The sequence below is a fragment of the Syngnathus leptorhynchus genome, chromosome 1, assembly GCF_054491065.1.
Source record: "Syngnathus leptorhynchus isolate UIUO chromosome 1, UIUO_Slep, whole genome shotgun sequence".
NCBI lineage: Eukaryota > Metazoa > Chordata > Actinopteri > Syngnathiformes > Syngnathidae > Syngnathus > Syngnathus leptorhynchus.
Genome location: NC_141195.1, coordinates 16,105,238 through 16,124,127, shown reverse-complemented (window position 1 = coordinate 16,124,127; position 18,890 = coordinate 16,105,238). Strand labels below are relative to the sequence as shown.

Here is an 18,890-nt window from a genome sequence, read left to right as displayed (position 1 = left end):
TACTTCAAAACTGTGTGAGTCGACGTGGGTTCTATGTCACCCACCACAGCTGCTCCTCACCACTTCCTGCCCCAATTTAAAGCAAAAACGTTGTGTGAGAGATTCCACGGAGGTCGGGATGGCGTTCTGGTGGACATCAAGCGTGCTGGTCTTGGCGATTGAGCCTGCAGGTAAAACAAGTCATCAATTCAAATTGTCTTTATTTGGTGCTTGACGCTTCTTTGAAGCACACAAGAAGCTCTTGAGATGATTCGCCTCATGGGTTAAAAAAAAAAATAGTCAACTTTAGCTGACAAATTTCATCCACATTTTAAACTTTGGCTATGCATTTTGACCAGAGTCCAAACAGATAGTTTTCCTTTAATTGTTCAAAGTAATCATCAAACTATGAGAAAAATTGTTTGAAGCGACCAACCAGGAAGCAACTGTGGTTTTTAGCAAGTCGGCTGCTCAGGAACATGCGTTCCTTTTCGAGAAGAAGACAAATATATTTCCTCAGACAGAGAAAGGGAGGCAAATTGGCAAAGATTGTCGCTGAGCACAATTTCATGTGCAGATGCCATGTTGACGCTATACGACCCCAAGTTGTGTTACATTCTGGACGGCTTCCTGGGTCTCTACGGCCTGGTCATCACCGCCATGTTCATCAAGGAGAAGGTCAGTCTGCTACTAACCCTAACCACACACAATCTTCTGCAGCCATTTCACCTCTCAACGTCTCTGTGCAGTTCTTCAAAACAAAGTCGGACGGCGCTTATACGGTGAGACCCACAAACAGTAGCAGAGCGTCTCCTCCTCTCCTGTCGCCATTTTGATCTAAATTGTGACAATATCGGCGCTCTCTCGTTCGCCTTCATCAGGGTGGAAGTGGCCAGCCGAGAGGAGACCCGGAGAGAGGGCGCGTAAGTATCCCAAAGAAAGTGCCAAAAAGCAGACGTAAAAATGTAAAATAATGCAGAACCAGTTAAAACTAAAGAACTCAACTTCCTAGTGAGCTGTAGTGTACATGTGTATCGTGTTTCACAAAGTTCTCCCTTATATGTGTCCTACAGAACCGCTGGGAGAATGAAAATGCGACATACACGGTACCAGTACCTCTGGGTTAAGTTTATCGTTTGAAAACAAAATAAAACAGTGTGTGTTTGTGTGTGTCTGCACATGTCCCGTTTTAGGGCTTGACCAAAAGAGCAGAAGACGAATACAAAGTACTTCCTGTTAAAAGAGAGGTGCGCTTGACCTTTATTGCTTCAGAACCATTCATGGCAATCTGTGTATCGTTTGTCTTTTCTCCATTTTTTATTGGCAATCAAAAACCAAATTATTTGAAGACAAACATCTAATTTTTCAGATAGTGGTGACTTAAGATACCCCTTTTTTTGAGATACAAGCAAAGATTTGATCGGTCATTTTTGAAAATATATTTTGTTTGTGAACAAATAACACAGATTGTTTTGTTTATCTCAATGTTTGACTGAAATGATCCAACTGTTCACGTTCATCTGCTGCTTCCTATAGCGACCCCGAAAAAACGATCAGGTTTACCAGGTGAGTGCAATTTCAAGTTCTGTAGATGAATTCGATTTTTATCTGAATTTTCACCCCATTCACATGGAAATGTCATCTTTGAAATGTGACTTCAGGGTCTCAGCAAAGCGACCAGAGACACCTACGATTCCGTCCAGATGCAGCCATTTCCAAGCCGCTAGAAATATGTCGTGCTCATTGTTCCTTTCAATATCTAATCATTCTCTACTGTTCTATATCATAAAATAATAATACATGAGATAATTGTGTAATGAAATAATATAAAGTGACATTTCTGCTGAATCTTAATTTTTTGCAATGTGTATACAAAACAATACAGTGAAACTTATGTACAATTTTTTTTTTTTGCAAAAGCAATTTTATTAGTGTGTCTTTGTGTGTGTGTGTGTGGGGGGGGGGTCAAGTTTTGGGTTATTGACAGTTTTGGCGCCAGAGCAACTATGATGAAGCATTTTGTCTGCGGAGAGGTGTCGGGCACTTCAAATTTTACTGCTAAAAAATGTGCACGTGTAACAAACTAGGTCTACTATCATGGGGTTTGCCTTGCTTGCTGGTAGTTGGTAACACCAGCAAGACCGGTCGGTCGCCAGCTATCACCAGCTCTTGAGTGGCCCACTGTGGCTGACTCCATAGAATGGGTTGCCCAGTGATGGAAGGTTTGGCTTTTTGAAGCATGACTGTTTTATTTACTGCTACTGCTGTTTGGTTCTTGCTGGTGACACCGCCCCAAGGCCATCAGCACAAAGGCACAACAAAACCACACTGGGCTATGCTTTATCTTGTTTGTTTGTTTGTTTGTTTGTTTGTTTGTTTGTTTGTTTGTTTGTTTGTTTGTTTAATCAGGGAGATCCTTTTTTCCTCCTCCTTACAGTTTTATTCATCATTGTATTTTGTCACCTAGATCTCTACCATATTGATAAAAAACAAAACCTAAGAATTTTGAAGTAAAACTACTTTGGCAATTACAATTTAGCCCAAAAGTTACTTTAATGTAATGAAGTGAATGTAATGGAGTGTATGTTACTACCCACCTCTACTTAGTTATCTTTGTAAATGGAAAACGAATAGTATCTCCAATTTTAATTAATAAATGACATGATATATAATCAATTATGTTTTCAGGGTTTTTGTTAGATTAATTTTAATACATTTAGTTTTTCGTACAACGTAAAATGAAATGATGAATAACATTATGCTTTTAATTTTAGCACGATTGATTCTTCAAATTGGTTTATTATTCTGAAACGAACGAGCGGAAGTGCATTTATGAACAGCACGTTAGCATTTAGGCAATGGCGCTGGCGACTCTGCTCGCTGTGTTTATGCTGCTTTATCCGACAGATGATCAAATCATGTCAATCGTGCCCAGCATAATTATAATTACTTATCATAAGTAATACAACGGTAATTGTGTCGTAAATTCAGTCGCGTGTCCATGGGTCGTGCTAAATGCTAACGTTAGCCCTTAGCCGCACGGGCTTGTTGTTAACATCGTCCTTCTCGTTGCTTCCTCCAAAAGTTTCAGTTTTCAAGGATTAAACAAAAATGGAAACGAACGTGCCTAAAAGGCGAGACAACAAGAAGCCACTCCGCGTGAAAGTAATAAGCCTTGGCAACGCCGAAGTTGGGAAGGTATAAGCTTTTATTGATCAATGAAATACAAAATGAAAACTGTGATGAAGTGTCACTGTGTACGTGCCAAAATAAACAATTCAATCAATCAATGGTCATCATTTAGTAAAGTTGCTTAGTGACGTGTAGTTTACTGCATGTATGGGTAATTTGACGACGTATTGTTTGCATGTGAACAATTTCTAATTCCATGAAAGAAAACAATTGTAACGCGTTATTAATAAAGACAATATATATCATAATAAAAAAAGAACTAAAGAAATAAGTCCACTCATCAATCCATTTTTGAACAACTTATCCTAATTAAGTAAAGTGTAATTTGCACCGCAATATTCGTGTGTTGGTGTACCGTTAAGGGGCGTGGCCTTTAGGCTGTCCGCTAGTTGTCATTTAGTGTTTCTGTCTGGCTGTTTTCCCCCATTCAATAAATGGCTTAAGGGGTGAAAAAATAATAAATTAATTATACAATGAAATTCCAGTGCCAGATTTACAATAAAAGTATCATTGTAATCATTGTGTATTTGTGAAATAAAATATCAAACTGTGTAGTGCTTTAGATTTAATATACTTCCATTCTACTACATTTGTATGTCAGTTCGATTTTGATGAACTGTTCATTTAAACAAATATATTTTTACAAGGGATAGCAAATCAATGTATTGTCTAACAATGTTCAATGGATTTCGGTCTAATGGCGTTCTCATTTCTCCCTGCAGAGTTGCATCATTAAACGTTATTGTGAGAAGAGGTTTGTTCCCAAATATTTGGCCACTATTGGAATTGACTACGGAGTCACCAAGTAAGTGTATTCACTTTTGTAATTGTGTGCAGTTTTGCATTTGAATGTATTTGCAATATGACCCTAATAAGGCTTGTGTTATCAGGGTGCAGGTTCGCGACAGAGAAATCAAAGTCAATATCTTCGACATGGCTGGCCATCCATTCTTCTACGAAGTGAGTCTGACCAAGTTCAGTGTTAAGGTTTCATTTTCCTGAAAATAGTAAATTGCACAAAACTGCAAGTAATTGACAGCCACCATAAAATTGAACTCATTTACTGTTATCGACATTGTCAACTTTTTATTAACCTGGAGTAATGCTTTTGCGATGCTTTTCTGTGAATATCAAGTTAATACAAAATATTAAATAAATTATATACAGTTTACACATATTATATTGTATTATACAAATCTATTTCTTCTGCAAGGTGCGGAATGAGTTCTACAAGGACAGTCAAGGCGTGCTTCTGGTGTATGATGTTGGTCTTCGAGACAGTTTTGATGCCTTGGATAGCTGGCTGGGTGAAATGAAACAGGAAATGGGCTCTCAGGCCAACATGGACAGCATCGTGTTTGTGGTCTGCGCCAACAAGGTCCGACTCGTCCCCCCAGAGCTGAGTTACAGCAAACGCGCAAGTCATGAAGTGAACCAACCGATTGTGTCCACAGGTGGACCTGTTGAAACGGCGCGTGGTGGACGAGGGGGAGGGGCGTTTGTGGGCGGAGTCTCGAGGCTTTCATTACTTTGAGACGTCAGCGCAAAGTGGAGAAGGTATCAACGAGATGTTCCAGGTGGGAGAACATACTGGAGACTCAGCCGCCCCTAAACGGGAATGTAAATTCTTTTGTGTTTTTGTTTTGTGTGCAGGCCTTCTTCTCCTCCATTACCGACATGTGTGAGAATGGCGGTAAGCGCCCTGTGTCAGAGGTCAGCGTAGGTTTCACCAAAGAGCAAGCAGACACGATCAGACGTATCAGAAACAGCAAAGACTCTTGGGATATGCTGGGGGTCAAACCCGGCGCCACACGGTGAGTTAATTGGCCACGGCCAAATAGACATGAGCTTCTCAGATGTCTTGATGACAGTAGTTACCCTCGACTCATCCAAAATCTGCCTGTTTGGAGGGGTTGGGCCTGTCTCGTGAAAATAAGTGAGCGCTCGCCCCCATCTGCTAATCAGTAATTCTGCCACTAGATGGCAGCAGTGAACTTCACAACATCCGGCCACCATTGGTGTGAGAGTAACTGTTGTGTTTGTTCCTCCTTATGAAATGGATCGTAAGAAAGTGAATGTTGAGAAGAAGTGAATGTCCATTAATTTCATTTGGCAGTCGTGCACAAATGTTCGAGGTATCATGAAAACTAAAAAGCATAATCGTCGCTGTTTTTACACAAACAGCTATTTTTCTCCAGATCATGTGAGAAGTGGCTGAATTTCGTACACCTTAGCTATGTTTTACTGTTGACTAATGAATGGAAAAAGTTAGAATCAAAGTTTTTTTTCTGGTGGAAGAATATTTTTTTCTCTCATCTTGTCATATGTGCTGCTGTGACAAGTGAATTTCCCCCCTGTGGGATGAATAAAGTTCTATCAATCAATCAATATAGTTGATGTACAAATAGATCACAATATTCCGAGAGTCTTGAAAAAAAATCTGTTAAAGTGCTCTCAAATGGTCTTTTGCAAAATTGGATGAGTAGAAAAATACATTTTTTTCCTTTTCCTTCCTATATGCTGGTTTCCAGGGAGGAGGTCAACAAGGCCTACAGGAAGCTGGCGGTACTGTTGCACCCAGACAAATGTGTGGCCCCCGGGAGTGAAGATGCATTCAAGGCAGTGGTGAACGCACGCACCTCACTGCTGAAGAACATCAAATAGCGCCAACACACATAAAACATCCAGTCTCACAATTTTTTTTTTCTTTTTTTCTATATAAGCACTTTGTGTTCCACCTTTTGGGTGCCATGATATGCTCTGCCAAACCCATTTTACGACGTCTCTGAAAACACATGCATGTACGGAATGTGGTGTGTCCAAGAATTCACATTCAACATGAAATCATCTCACTATGTTAAGTAGGGTTTCTAATGAGGAAAATGTGTCAGCAAAAGGAGATCCAAGTTCAGTGTTAAGTTTGATCTAGACAAAATGTCAGTAAGGTAACAGACATGAAAAGGTCATTTATATTAAATTATTATAATTTATTATGTTATTATATTTGGATTGTTACATGGATTTATCTCTACCTCCGAAATGTATGCGAATTCCAATTAAATGCAAATGCATCAGTTAGCTTTGCTAATCATGCATGTTTGTATTTAAATGAGACTAATAAGCATTTATTTTCATTCATTCATCTTCCGAACCGCTTATTCACAAGGGTCGCAGGCGTGCTGGCAGCACTTTACACACTAAAATTCATATAATTTATTTAATCATTAGGGCCTCTCAGCATGATTTCCAATGTCAAACCCGGAAAATAAACATTGTAAAAAGATCATTTGTGTAGCTGATCTGTGCATGTGGTGCATGCAGCAGACACATTAGCAAACACAAATGACCTCAACTCAAATGAAGTTGCTAGCTAATGCTAATTCTGTTAATCCAGCAAATGTCAATGCAACATAGTCAAACCATGAGCAGGAAAGTGGTGGATTAATGGTGGACAAATATGATGTGAGCGTTGTTCATCAGTGTTAACGATCCAGAAAAATTCTGAGCAACTTGCTCACGTACACGTTTTAAGAATCACAGATTTCCTCATTTGTCTGCTTTGCTCCTCCCACAAGTGATGTCTGTGCTTGTCTGTCTGTGCATTAGTCAGCGTTGAAACTTAAGATGGGGCAGCAAATTTTAGGCCTTGTTTCCTATGTTTACAAATCTACAATTTAATCTGTGATTATTTAAAAAAAAACAAGAGGGCTAGAGACTGCACTGATAGAAAACACTGGAAAGACACTCAGTATTGATAAAAGAATGTAAATTATAAAATAATCATATTAAATCTTTTTTTTCTTTTTTTTTTAGGATAGCCCGGTTAAAACAAAACAACTTGCAAAATTATCTATGTACAAATTGTTCAAATGTATTTGTGTCGCTGTATTATCTGTGAGCAATGCATGACCGTGAAATTATGTCAGCGTCATGTGACTATGATGTAAAAAAAATATTTTTTAGGGCACATTTTAATGGAGAAGAATAAAAGCCTTGAGAGTCAGATGAATGGATGTTTTTGTTCTGAGGACATACAATCAGTTAATCACTAGCTTTTTACCAACGTGCATCAAAAGGTGTCCCGAAAATATTTCATTGACTGGATATTATTCAGCTGCTCCATTTTAATTTTATTTTTAATTGAAGTAGTCGTCATTTAAAGGTTTATAATTAAAATGAGGCTATGATAATTACTGTACATGTTAGCATTGACCACGAGCTCAAGTTTGGTCTTCCGAAATGGTTTAGTTGTTTTTTTTTGGTGTTTAAATATATGTTTGACTCTCTCTTGTTTTATTTCACTTTTACAGTAGACCTCAACTGCGTTTGACAAATAGATTATCTGTCAATTTCAAGGTAAACTTTACTTGGGGGAGACTTGATGCAAGCACGCTCTGCTCTTTTTGGAGAATTGTGCGGGTGAGAGAGTGAAACCTAAGGTACTACTTAATTAAAGATTTATTTATATTACTAATATTACTAATGAATACTTAAAAGAGTTTTTTAAGTTTGACTGTTTTGATGAATCTAAATGAGTATCAAAGTAGTTTAAAAGTTTTTTTGATCTAGCTCGGGTGGTTTTGAACAAATGGAGTTTCATTGTATATCCATTTTGATGTTTATTGACATGTTTACAAGTTAAATTCAAGTAAATAATTTACAATAATTCATTAGAATAAAAAATAACAGTTCAAAAATTGAGTAACGGGCAACAATACACTTAGACAAAGAATTGTAGTCACATATGTGTTGACGCCTCGTGTCAGAGGCGTGTTTAATTAGGATGGTCACAAGTTGAACACGGGTTGCTGCAACAACATGCGTGACTCGGTGGGTTTTTGTTTTATATTAGCTTTAAAAGTAAAGTTGCAACAATGACTCAACAACTAATCAGTTATTAAATTAACTGATGATGATTTTTTTTTTAATCAATTCATTGTTTAGATAAAATTGTCACCGAATTTCATCCTGTCAACAGTAAATTTTCTCCGATCTGTCATCCTCCATAATTATTTCAAATATTTAATTATAAATATTTTTTGTGTGGACTCCAGATAAAACATTTGCTTTTACTTAGAAAAGATTTTTGCCCATTTCGTTACATGTTACAGAACAAATTATTATAAGAAATAGTTTCTCTGAATTGCAGTATCCACTTCAATTCCAATATTAATTCCAATTCAATTCAACAACCTTTCGGATGGAGTCAATTCCAATTCATCCACTGAATTGAACTGAATTCTGATATTCAAATTTTTGCATTGTTCTGACGCAGAACACCATTTTTGTTCTATTTTAATCCATGCATAATGACCATTTCTATGCACATACACTATCTTCCTGGTCACTTTTGACTTGAGCCAAGAATATCCCTATAGTATAGTCTACATCCAATTATTAACTAGAGACATTTTCAAAATGTTTTAAAAGGCTGTTATTGGACAAAAACAACTACTACCAGACAATAAGATATCCCATTTTGCTTATGACATGAAAATTACACTGACCTCTATTATCTATGTGTGGTATGTATATGTGCTTTAACTTTCTTCCTTAAGTTTTCCCTTGTCCAGTAAGTCAGATTCCCAATAAAGAGCTGGCGACAATAAATTTTTGGACCTTTGTCTCCAGACACCAGGCCAACAGTCAATAATTATACAGTCCCTGAGATCTTTTTCTGCTTTGCCAGGTATCAAAGTTCATTTACAGCAGTCTAGATCAGTGTTTACCAACCACCGAGCTAGATTCCAATTAATTCTCGTTCTTTACATAATACGGGGTGCTAAAACTTAAAACTTGTTGGGTTGCTTAGAGGGGCGGGCCTGTAAGCACATGCCCCCTCTGGAGAGTTAACATCTGAAATCAAAAGTCTAAAGAGGACAGAAAGATTTCACAACATGAGGGAACTTGACAAAAACATGAGGGACTGCACGACCTGTCCCCGGTCCTCCTCCGATGACCTCGTCTTCTACGTAAATGGGAAAAAGGTAAAAATGTCTTTAATTCAACTTGAACATCAATAATTACAATTGTTTATACATATGTGAGGTGTTCATATGTTAGGGACCATGTACAGAAAACAACAAGTAGAGATGCATTTTGCAAGATTATATCTTTGCCATTTTAATCTACTGCGTGTGTTTGTGTATATTTATATATTTATGTAGATTATTTATTTATTTCTGTGTGTGTTTGTATGTAAATCTACTGGCATGAAACTGGCTTTAGTTTCTGAAGATTTTTTGTATTAAGTGCTTCTTTAGAGAGGGTTTTAGAACTTGTGATAGTCTTGTTTACGAATGACAAATACTAATAAATACAACAGCTGTGTTTTTAGAGAACAGTGTGGTCTGGACACAGGCCTGCAGCTCTTAATAAATAACTACGCCAGTTTTGGGCTGCAACATCCGTTCAACACAATCTTGCCTTAGATTTTATTTCCTCAAATGATAAGCCAAAGTGTCAGCAATTTATATGTGACTTGTTGATATACAGTCAAAGCAAAGCGGAAATGAAACTTCTTGTCCCTGTTGTGCAGATTGTGGAGACAAATGCCGATCCTGAAATGACCTTGCTCACTTATCTGAGGAGGAAGCGTATGTAACACACACACTCCAACTCAGAATGAAACCAGATGTTGCAAAAGTATTCACATTTTCCTGCTTAAGTGGCTGTTTTTTCTTAGATGTGGAAATAGGAACTCTTTTATAAAGGGCTATAGAAATAAACTAGACTTTAGAAATCTATGAAACAAAAGTGAATTGCGCCGAGTCATCAGGAACAAAATACTCAAGTAAAGATGGTTGAAATTTTTTTGTATGCCACAACCAAGTATTTGTACATTGTTACTTTCCATCACTGGATACATACAAAGCCAAACGCATTCTTTTGCACATTTCAGCAGAACTAACGTATTTGGTCTCACGCAAGTCTCTCCTTTCACCCTGCTTTATTTCATTGGCAGTGGAATCAATGCGTTACACACAGACACTACATGAATCAATCATTGCCTTGTGACTCTTTGAGGACTTTGGATGCATGTGTATATGTATTTCATTGAATGTTTTCTTTCAGTGGGCTTACCGGGGACCAAGCTGGGTTGTGCTGAAGGTGGCTGCGGAGCGTGCACAGTGATGCTGTCCAAATACCAAGCTCACACGCAAAACCTGACGTATCCTGCCGCCTGGAAGTCATGTGCTGATTTCAAGTTGATAAATTGAGACTGAGAAATGAAGTCCTTAGCTCTGCTTAGTCATTATGCCGTGAACGCCTGCCTTGCCCCCATTTGCTCCTTGCATCTGGTTGCTGTGACCACCGTGGAAGGAATTGGCAGTGTTGCAAGGCAGCTGCATCCCGTACAGGTTGGTGTTGAGCAGTAGGCAAGAAGTACCTTTGCGTTTTAAAAGGTTGGTGACCCCCGGATTTATTCAGGAACGGATCGCAAAGGCTCACGGCTCGCAGTGCGGTTTCTGCACTCCGGGTATCGTCATGTCCATGTACGCTTTGCTAAGAAACAACCCCAGCCCCAAAATGGCTGATGTGGAGGAGGCTTTCCAAGGTAGGACATTTCACCGTGATTTAACTCAGGGAGGGAGTATGTACTTCTAGAATTTGTGATTGTATATTGCGGATTGTGTGCTTAGTTTCAAAGTACTCATTTTCAGGAAACCTTTGTCGCTGCACTGGATATCGGCCCATCCTGGAAGGCTACAAGACCTTTACTGTGGTGAGACTAGACCAGACCAATCTTTATTGAGCCTGTAGATTGAGAAACAGGTTTAATTTGTTCTGTGACTGCAATTGTAATTCAAAACACTTATCTCAAATCATCTTTCCCCATTGATATGAATTGAAATGCCATTAATTCGTTACAAAGTTAACTAGATCCTTCTTTTATCAAGCGTTTAATTTTTCTTCCCATCACTGAACATCTCTGGAAAGATATTATTAGTCCTAAATAAATAATTGACTGACCAATGAAGTAAAATTGTATGATTTCCGATGACACTCAATTTAGTATGTCACTTTAGGAAGGCGGATGCTGTGGGGATAAAGGACGGGACGGCGGCTGCTGTATGAGAAATGACAAAGCCGAGGAGAATGAGGCAGATGTGGACGTAAGTGTATCTTCACTGTAAAGATGCCGCCTAATTGCAAGTGGAGTAACAATTGGAGTATTTTTCTAGATGGCTTCAAAGCTGTTCAACACTGCTGACTTTGCACCACTTGACCCCACGCAGGAGGTCATCTTCCCTCCAGAGCTGATGGTGAGAAACAGAACATACAACTACACGTCTGACATCCACAGCTGGCAAATGTAGTCTCACTCTGTATTTGAGTTCTGATGCTTTATATATTAAAAAAAAAAAAGCCTGGATGTAATAATTCAACTCATTATCTTGTAAATGTTCAAGTAAAACAATTTCAGACAATGGAATATTCTTAACCTAATCTGCTCAAAATCCCGACCTACCTAGATTTTTTTTGTATGTACTTTCATCCGAGTCTTTGTATTGACGTTTTGAAATATTTGGACTATGAGTACTTTTGCTTGCACTTTGTAGACCTTGAGCAAAAATCAGAAGACTTGCTCGCTGCAGTTTTGCAGTGACAGGGTAGTGTGGTTGCAGCCTGCCACCTTGGACGAGTTCCTCATTTTGAAATGGAAACATCCCGATGCCCGAGTGGTGGTGGGAAATACAGAAGTGGGTACGTGTTAACTCCCATGCACTCAAACACACACACAGTCGTTTTCGCAACCACTTGCTCATTTTGTGTGTGTGTGTGTATAGGTATAGAAGTAAAGTTCAAGAACATGTTATATCCAGTCATTCTGGCTCCAGCCTTCATCCCGGAACTCCACAAAGTGATATCCACTGATGAGGGTAACGACTGAGGCAGAACATAAAAAAAAGGGATTAGCAAATGAGGTTTGAAGACCGAGTTTGTGTGGGTCATGCTTTTAGGTATCGTGTTTGGCGCCGCGTGCTCTCTCACCCAAGTGGGTGAGGTACTGAAGCAGGCCGTGAAGGAACTCCCTTCACACCAAACCCAGGTCTTCCTTGCTGTCCTGGAGCAGTTGCGCTGGTTTGCGGGACAGCAGATACGCAACGTTGCGGTGAGCGAGAACAGCCCGTTGCGAGATATGAAAATAAAGGCACAACCTTTCTTTTTTTTTTTTTTTTTTTTTAAAAAAACAGCCATGTTCCACTCCAGTGATATAGAATGTTCTACAATGCTCACGGTTTCATTCTGGTGTTTCTGGCATGTGCATAATGCAAAATAAACAATAAAACCGGGCACTCCGGTTTCCTCCCAGATCCCAAAAACATGCTTGATAGGCCGATTGAGCACTCCAAATTGTCCCTAGGTGTGAGTGCGAGTGCGAATGGTTGTTCGTCTCTGTGTGCCCTGCGATTGGCTGGCAACAAGTTCAGGGTGTCCCCCGCCTACTGCCCGATGACGGCTGGGATAGGCTCCAGCACGCCCGCGACCCCTGTGGGGACTAAGCGGTTCAGAAAATGAATGAATGAATGAATAAATAAGATCACCATTGCTGCTTTTCAGGCTGTTGGTGGGAACATCATGACTGCTAGTCCCATATCAGACCTTAATCCTGTTTTTATGGCAGCCAACTGTAAACTCACACTTATGGACAAAGGTAAGACACAAAATGACTTTTCAGTCTGCCTTTGAAACTCCTTACCGCAGCTTATCCACTCTTGCTCCTCATTAGATGGCAGTCGTGTGGTTCAGATGGACGACGGCTTTTTTGTGGGTTACAGGAGGACTGTGCTGCGCCCACAAGAAATCCTGCTATCCATTGAGATTCCCTATAGCAAGAAGGTAGCTGCATTAAAAGTACATACAGATGTTTGTATGTGGAAAGAAAAAGGATGGGAAAAGTAGATGATCAAAAGCATCAGTGATCATTTCTGTCATTCCCTCATTTTTTCTGCTGCTGATTCCTCTTTGTCCTCCTTAGAATCAATTCTTCTCAGCCTTCAAGCAGTCACCTCGCCGAGAGGACGACATCAGCATTGTCACCACCGCCATGAGTGTCACTTTCACACCCGGGACGTGCGTTGTGGAGGATGTGAGGCTAAGCTACGGTGGCATGGCGGCGACCACAGTGCTTGCAAAAAAGACAGCAAACAAACTGTTGGGAAGGTAACAAACATAAAGAATAGAAATAAATAGAGGAAGGAAAGGAGATCGTAACGCCCGATGATGTCATTCAGATCCTGGGGGGAGGCGTTACTGGAAGAAGCTTGCTCCTCATTGGCAGAGGAGTTGAGCGTTGATCCATCTGCGCCAGGCGGCATGGTGACATACCGACGAACTCTTAGCCTCAGTTTATTCTACAAGTTCTACTTGACAGTGCTGCAGAAGCTGCGAGAGCAGGTAACTGAAGTGTCACTTGCAGAGTTGGCGGCCAGTCACATGACTGTAAGTCTTAAGTCTTCAAATGTACATTAAGTTATGGTGGCAAAAACCAAGCAAGTCAATTTCCTACTACCGATATCCCATTATGATAGAAAATTAGCCAACAAAGTGTTAAGTCTTAAAATTGGCGACTAAAGTCTGACCCAAGTCCAGCCACGTGACTCCTAGGCCCCAACTTTGGCAATAGATTTCCATTCCAAGTAACACAGCCGCCTCGTGAATCATCTTGACATGAGCTTGGTCGTTTGTCAGGGTTTAAACGTGGAGGAGGTCCCATCTGATCTCCTGAGCGCAACAGAGATTTACCATCAAGAGACGCCATCCAGTGTTCAGATCTACCAGGTACAACAAATGCGCTCATTGCCCACGAGGCATGGAAAGAAACAACCATTTGATCTGCAGGAGGTGCCACAGGCCCAGAACCAAGGTGACGTGCTGGGCCATCCCATGATGCACCTCTCAGCTCTGAAGCAGGCGACGGGTGAGGCGGTTTACTGCGACGACATCCCGCTGTTTGAGAACGAGGTGTACTTGGCCCTCGTGACCAGCAGCAAGGCGCATGCTCGCATCCTGTAAGAATTCACAGACATAATGTTGGCTTCCGGCTGCTGTACACGAGTTCTCCCATTCTCGAGTCTTCACAAGCTTTGTGTCACAGTTCCGTTGACTCGTCGGCAGCAGAGTGTTCGCCCGGCTTCATTTGCTGCGTCTTTGCTCGTGACATTCCGGGCAGCAACAAGAGCGGGCTATGGCATGATGAGAGCGTCCTTGCGGATGACCTGGTGGGTTTCTTTTGAGTCACTCACAAGGCTCCATTATGATCTGACTGTTCAGGTGTCACTTCTCATGATAGGTCACATGTGTGGGCCACGTCATTGGTGCCGTTGTGGCTGACACTCAAGTTCATGCTCAGCAAGCCGCCAAAGCCGTCAAGATCCAGTATGAGGAATTGCAGCCGATTATCACCATACAGGTTAGAAGACCACGGGCCCGATTTACTTCCAAACAAATGTTGAAATGAATTTTGGTAAGACGTCATGACTCGAGGTCAGCTCCAAGATCATATAGAAACTCCAAAACGTTTCTGGCCTTTCACAAATATTCTTCTGAAAAGCTTCTGGTGGATTTAACAGGAAGCCATTGCCGCCCAGTCCTTCTACAAGACAATTAGAACACTCCAGAAGGGAGACCTGGAGGCAGGATTCAAACAGGCGGACCACATTCTGGAAGGTGAGCCCGCCATTGCAAATGAACTTGAGCCAAGCGCTCACATTAATGACTGACTGACAGGTGAGATGCACATCGGTGGCCAAGAACATTTCTACCTGGAGACCAACGTGACTGTGGCTGTCCCTCGAGGGGAAGACGACGAAATGGAGCTCTTTTCCTCCACTCAGAATCCCTCTGAAACGCAGGTGAGAGGAAATGGAGTGAAAATATGGTTTGACCAAGGCTTTAATTGTTTGCATGTCAGTCTCTGGTGGCCTTGGCATTGGGCATCCCCTCCAACAGGGTGGTAGTGCGAGTCAAAAGGATGGGCGGAGGCTTCGGCGGCAAAGAGAGTCGGACCACCTTATTATCCACTGTGGTTTCCGTGGCAGCGCACAAGTACGTCCATCGGTCACTTCTGATTCGGGCTTGTACATTCATACCCGCGGGTTTTTCTGCTTGCGTGCCAGGCTGCGACGACCTGTCAGGTGCATGTTGGACAGAGATGAAGATATGTTGATCACTGGAGGAAGACACCCATTCTACGGAAAATATAAGGTTCAAATGCATGATTTCAAAGCACTTCACACATTGACCGGGTCAAGGTCACACGTTTATGCACACGTGGACTAAATTGTTGGTCACAGAAATTACTTGGGATAAAAATAATAGTCAATAAAAAAATTGATGAAAATTAAACATTGGAGCGCAGACATTGTTTATATCATAAATGTTGTTTATATAATAAATATAAATAATATAAATGATTTTGAAGAACAAGCCTGGACTGAAGATGGTACCTTGTAAAATTTTTAATACCACACAGCAACAGTGTTTATGGCGTTTGTCATTTTGGGTTAGCATTAAGCTAACAGAGGCTATCTCCTTGTTTTGAGTACAACTTTTAGTTTGGATTGACAGGAAACTTCAACTGGGATTGCAAGAAATACTTTAAAGCATTTATTTTGAAGAATCATTCGCTGCTACTTTTTGTGAAATCAGTCGCATGCCGATCAGCAATGGCCTTTGATCATAAATTGAACTACAGCGACCAAAAAAAATGATGCAAGCACTAAAACAATCCCTTGCTTCTCAAGGTGGGCTTCCTGAAGAGCGGGAAGTTGCTAGCCCTGGATGTGTCAATGTACAGTAACGCGGGAAACTCCCTTGACCTCTCTCAAGCAGTGAGTATCCATCATCACTTCGTATCTTCGTGATGATGCATTTACATAGTTGCCTTCTGCTTTGTCATTGAGATCATGGAGCGTGCTCTGTTCCACATGGAGAACTCGTACAGCATTCCAAACGTGCGTGGTCGTGGCTTTTTGTGCCGCACCAATCTGCCATCTAATACAGCCTTCAGAGGCTTTGGAGGTCCGCAAGGCATGATGATTGCCGAGTCCTGGATGAACGACGTGGCTCAGAGCCTGGGCCGACCGGCTGACGAGGTCTGTACAAAAATGGCGAGATTCTGGGAAGGAAGTGTCCTGTCACTATGTTTGTCTTCTCTCAGATTCGACAAATGAACCTGTATAAAGAAGGTGACGTGACACCGTACAACCAGGTTCTGGACCTGTCTACTTTGGATCGTTGCTGGGATGAGTGCATGTTCCGATCACGGTACCGGCAGCAGCGAGCTGCCGTCGAGCTGTACAATAAGTAGGTTACCATTTAGAGACGTTAGCGCTAAAAAAAAAGCGGCGGTCTTAAATCAACGTCGGTATCTTTCTGCCAGACAAAACCGATGGACCAAACGAGGCCTTGCCATCATACCGACAAAATTCGGCATCAGTTTCACGGCTCTCTTTCTTAACCAGGTATGAACTGCATTTGCATGTTCTGCCATGCTTCCATTTTTTCCAGGTTCATTGGCAACATTGTATCAAATAATGGATGCTCACAAAAAAAAAAAATTCAGCTTTGATGGACATTTTTTCACAGGCGGGAGCGCTTGTACACATATACACAGATGGGTCGGTGCTGCTGACTCACGGTGGGACAGAAATGGGACAGGGACTCCACACCAAGATGATCCAGGTAGTTTTCAGACATAGACTCATTTGAGGAAATTAAGCATTTGAATTTGAACCAATCCTACCATTCCAGGTTGCAAGCCGGGTTCTCGGTGTTCCCTGCTCTAAGATCCACATATCGGAGACTAGTACCCAAACTGTCCCTAACACAAGTCCGACGGCTGCCTCTGCCTCTTCGGACCTCAACGGAGCTGCTGTGAGAAACGCCTGCCAGCTTCTGAATGAGCGCCTGGAACCCTACAAGAGCAAAAATCCCAAAGGATCGTGGGAAGAATGGGTATGAGTCATTTTGAGCATAGCTCGGCTGAAATGTTTACTCCTTTTGAGTTTCTACACGCGACTGTGTTTCAGGTGAAAGCAGCGTACTTTGACAGAGTCAACCTGAGTGCCAACGGCTTTTACAAGTGCGTCCGTGCTTGAGCTCTTTTGTCTGTGGTCAACATGATGAGTTCAGTTTCACAATTGGCTGTTTTGTGTCAGGACTCCAAATATAGGATACAGCTTTGAAACCAACTCTGGCCGAGTGTTCAACTATTTCAGCTATGGAGTCGCCTGTTCTGAAGTGGAGGTGGACTGTTTGACTGGAGCTCACAAGGTCACAATGCTTTCCCTTTTCTTTTTTTTTTTTTACTGTACCTTTATTATTACTGACATGTGGAGCAGACGTTTGTCAGTAACAAGAACATTCAAAAAGAGTAATCATATTATACTTAATATTTCCTAATGCATTTCAATGTCTGCCAATGAATAGGTCAGCTTGACATTATACTTGTGATTGATTTAGAACCTGAGCACTACCATCGTGATGGACGTTGGCGTTAGCCTCAATCCCGCAATAGACATCGGACAAGTAAGTTAGCAGGTGGTCAAAAACAAGGTGCTATATTCTGGAGTGCAGCTGCAATAGTGTTTATTTGTCTCAAGGTGGAGGGGGCATTTATGCAGGGTCTGGGTCTGTTCACCCTGGAGGAGCTTCACTATTCCCCCCAGGGTGTCCTCCTCACCCGGGGTCCAGGTTCTTACAAGATCCCGGCTTTTGGTGACATTCCCACCGAGCTAACCGTGTCGTTGCTTCGTGACGCCCCTCACGACAAAGCCATCTTCGCCTCCAAGGTAACTCAACCGTCAGGTTGGGGACTTGAGCCAAATGTCTTGGCTGATTTTAAGACTTGGACTTGGTTGGCAAAAGTTAAATGACCCGACTGGACTTTGACTTGAATGCCGTGATTTGATAATATATCAATATTTTTAAATATAGACTTGCACATACGTATGTGACTTAGTACCACTTTTGATTGTCATGCTACGATTCAGATGAACAAAATGTATTTGTCCTAAAGACTACAAATTAAATAAGTGTCTCTCAGTCAAAGATGATGAATGTGATGTGTTCTCTTGGTCAGGCTGTGGGCGAGCCTCCTTTGTTCCTCGCATCATCTGTTTTCTTTGCCATCAAAGACGCCATTAGTGCAGCTCGCACTGAATCGGGCATCACAGGCCCATTCAGGCTGGACAGCCCCGCCTCTGCAGAACGGATACGAAATGCTTGCAACGACCGCTTCACCAAACTGGTAAAAATCACTTTTTAATGACTCCACAAACAGAATGCATTTTTATGGTCGACGTGGAAACCAGCAACACTTGATCTTTGTGTGTCAGTGTCCTCCTGCAGACCCTGGGACCTTCCGGCCTTGGTCTGTCCAAGTCTGAATCTATCGCAAACCAGAACCCCATGCCATTGGATGTTGAAGCACATATTGAAGAGCACGGCAGAATATCATGTCCACGGAACGGGTTCATTAAGCATATCATAAAAGATCTTCTCGTTATCCTACAAAAGATTCAAAGAGCTAATCAACTCAAATTTTGTTGCGTCACAATTTATCACTGCGCTTGATCATAAATGTATGATTGTAAAAGAATAAATAAAATCATATAAATCATTTATAGCAGGGGCAATTACGACCTTTGCACCTACCTTCCACCGGCTTCCATTCGGGATAAAAAAAAAAATCCACGCCACTGTGCAGG

The 18,890-nt window shown here is 41.3% G+C and overlaps 3 protein-coding genes across 3 annotated transcripts; all 3 read left to right on the top strand.

Annotated features, from left to right (window-relative positions):
- The first annotated feature begins 62 nt into the window (after positions 1-62).
- cd247 (CD247 molecule) lies at positions 63-2,656 on the top strand. Its single transcript, XM_085912465.1, has 8 exons — positions 63-170; positions 557-657; positions 729-761; positions 861-902; positions 1,053-1,085; positions 1,173-1,226; positions 1,516-1,545; positions 1,641-2,656. Exons 1-8 carry the CDS (start codon positions 119-121, stop codon positions 1,704-1,706), a joined length of 411 nt encoding a protein of 136 aa, XP_085768591.1. The 5' UTR covers positions 63-118; the 3' UTR covers positions 1,707-2,656.
- A 194-nt stretch (positions 2,657-2,850) lies between these two features.
- On the top strand, positions 2,851-7,188 carry dnajc27 (DnaJ (Hsp40) homolog, subfamily C, member 27). The gene is made up of 7 exons (XM_085912357.1): positions 2,851-3,177; positions 3,894-3,976; positions 4,062-4,131; positions 4,385-4,549; positions 4,626-4,748; positions 4,825-4,985; positions 5,703-7,188. Exons 1-7 carry the CDS (start codon positions 3,091-3,093, stop codon positions 5,833-5,835), a joined length of 822 nt encoding a protein of 273 aa, XP_085768483.1. The 5' UTR covers positions 2,851-3,090; the 3' UTR covers positions 5,836-7,188.
- A 1,739-nt stretch (positions 7,189-8,927) lies between these two features.
- xdh (xanthine dehydrogenase) lies at positions 8,928-18,804 on the top strand. Its single transcript, XM_085912104.1, has 35 exons — positions 8,928-9,158; positions 9,710-9,767; positions 10,246-10,342; positions 10,424-10,532; positions 10,603-10,729; positions 10,836-10,897; positions 11,202-11,288; positions 11,358-11,438; positions 11,736-11,880; positions 11,964-12,056; positions 12,138-12,289; positions 12,739-12,832; positions 12,908-13,017; positions 13,157-13,341; positions 13,413-13,575; positions 13,870-13,959; positions 14,020-14,189; positions 14,276-14,399; positions 14,471-14,590; positions 14,751-14,847; positions 14,908-15,032; positions 15,092-15,225; positions 15,297-15,384; positions 15,924-16,010; positions 16,083-16,274; positions 16,340-16,485; positions 16,562-16,643; positions 16,768-16,863; positions 16,933-17,136; positions 17,211-17,263; positions 17,340-17,454; positions 17,644-17,709; positions 17,784-17,972; positions 18,263-18,430; positions 18,519-18,804. The coding sequence occupies exons 1-35, from the start codon at positions 9,069-9,071 to the stop codon at positions 18,567-18,569; spliced, it is 4,050 nt and encodes a 1,349-aa protein (XP_085768230.1). The 5' UTR covers positions 8,928-9,068; the 3' UTR covers positions 18,570-18,804.
- Positions 18,805-18,890: the final 86 nt, after the last annotated feature.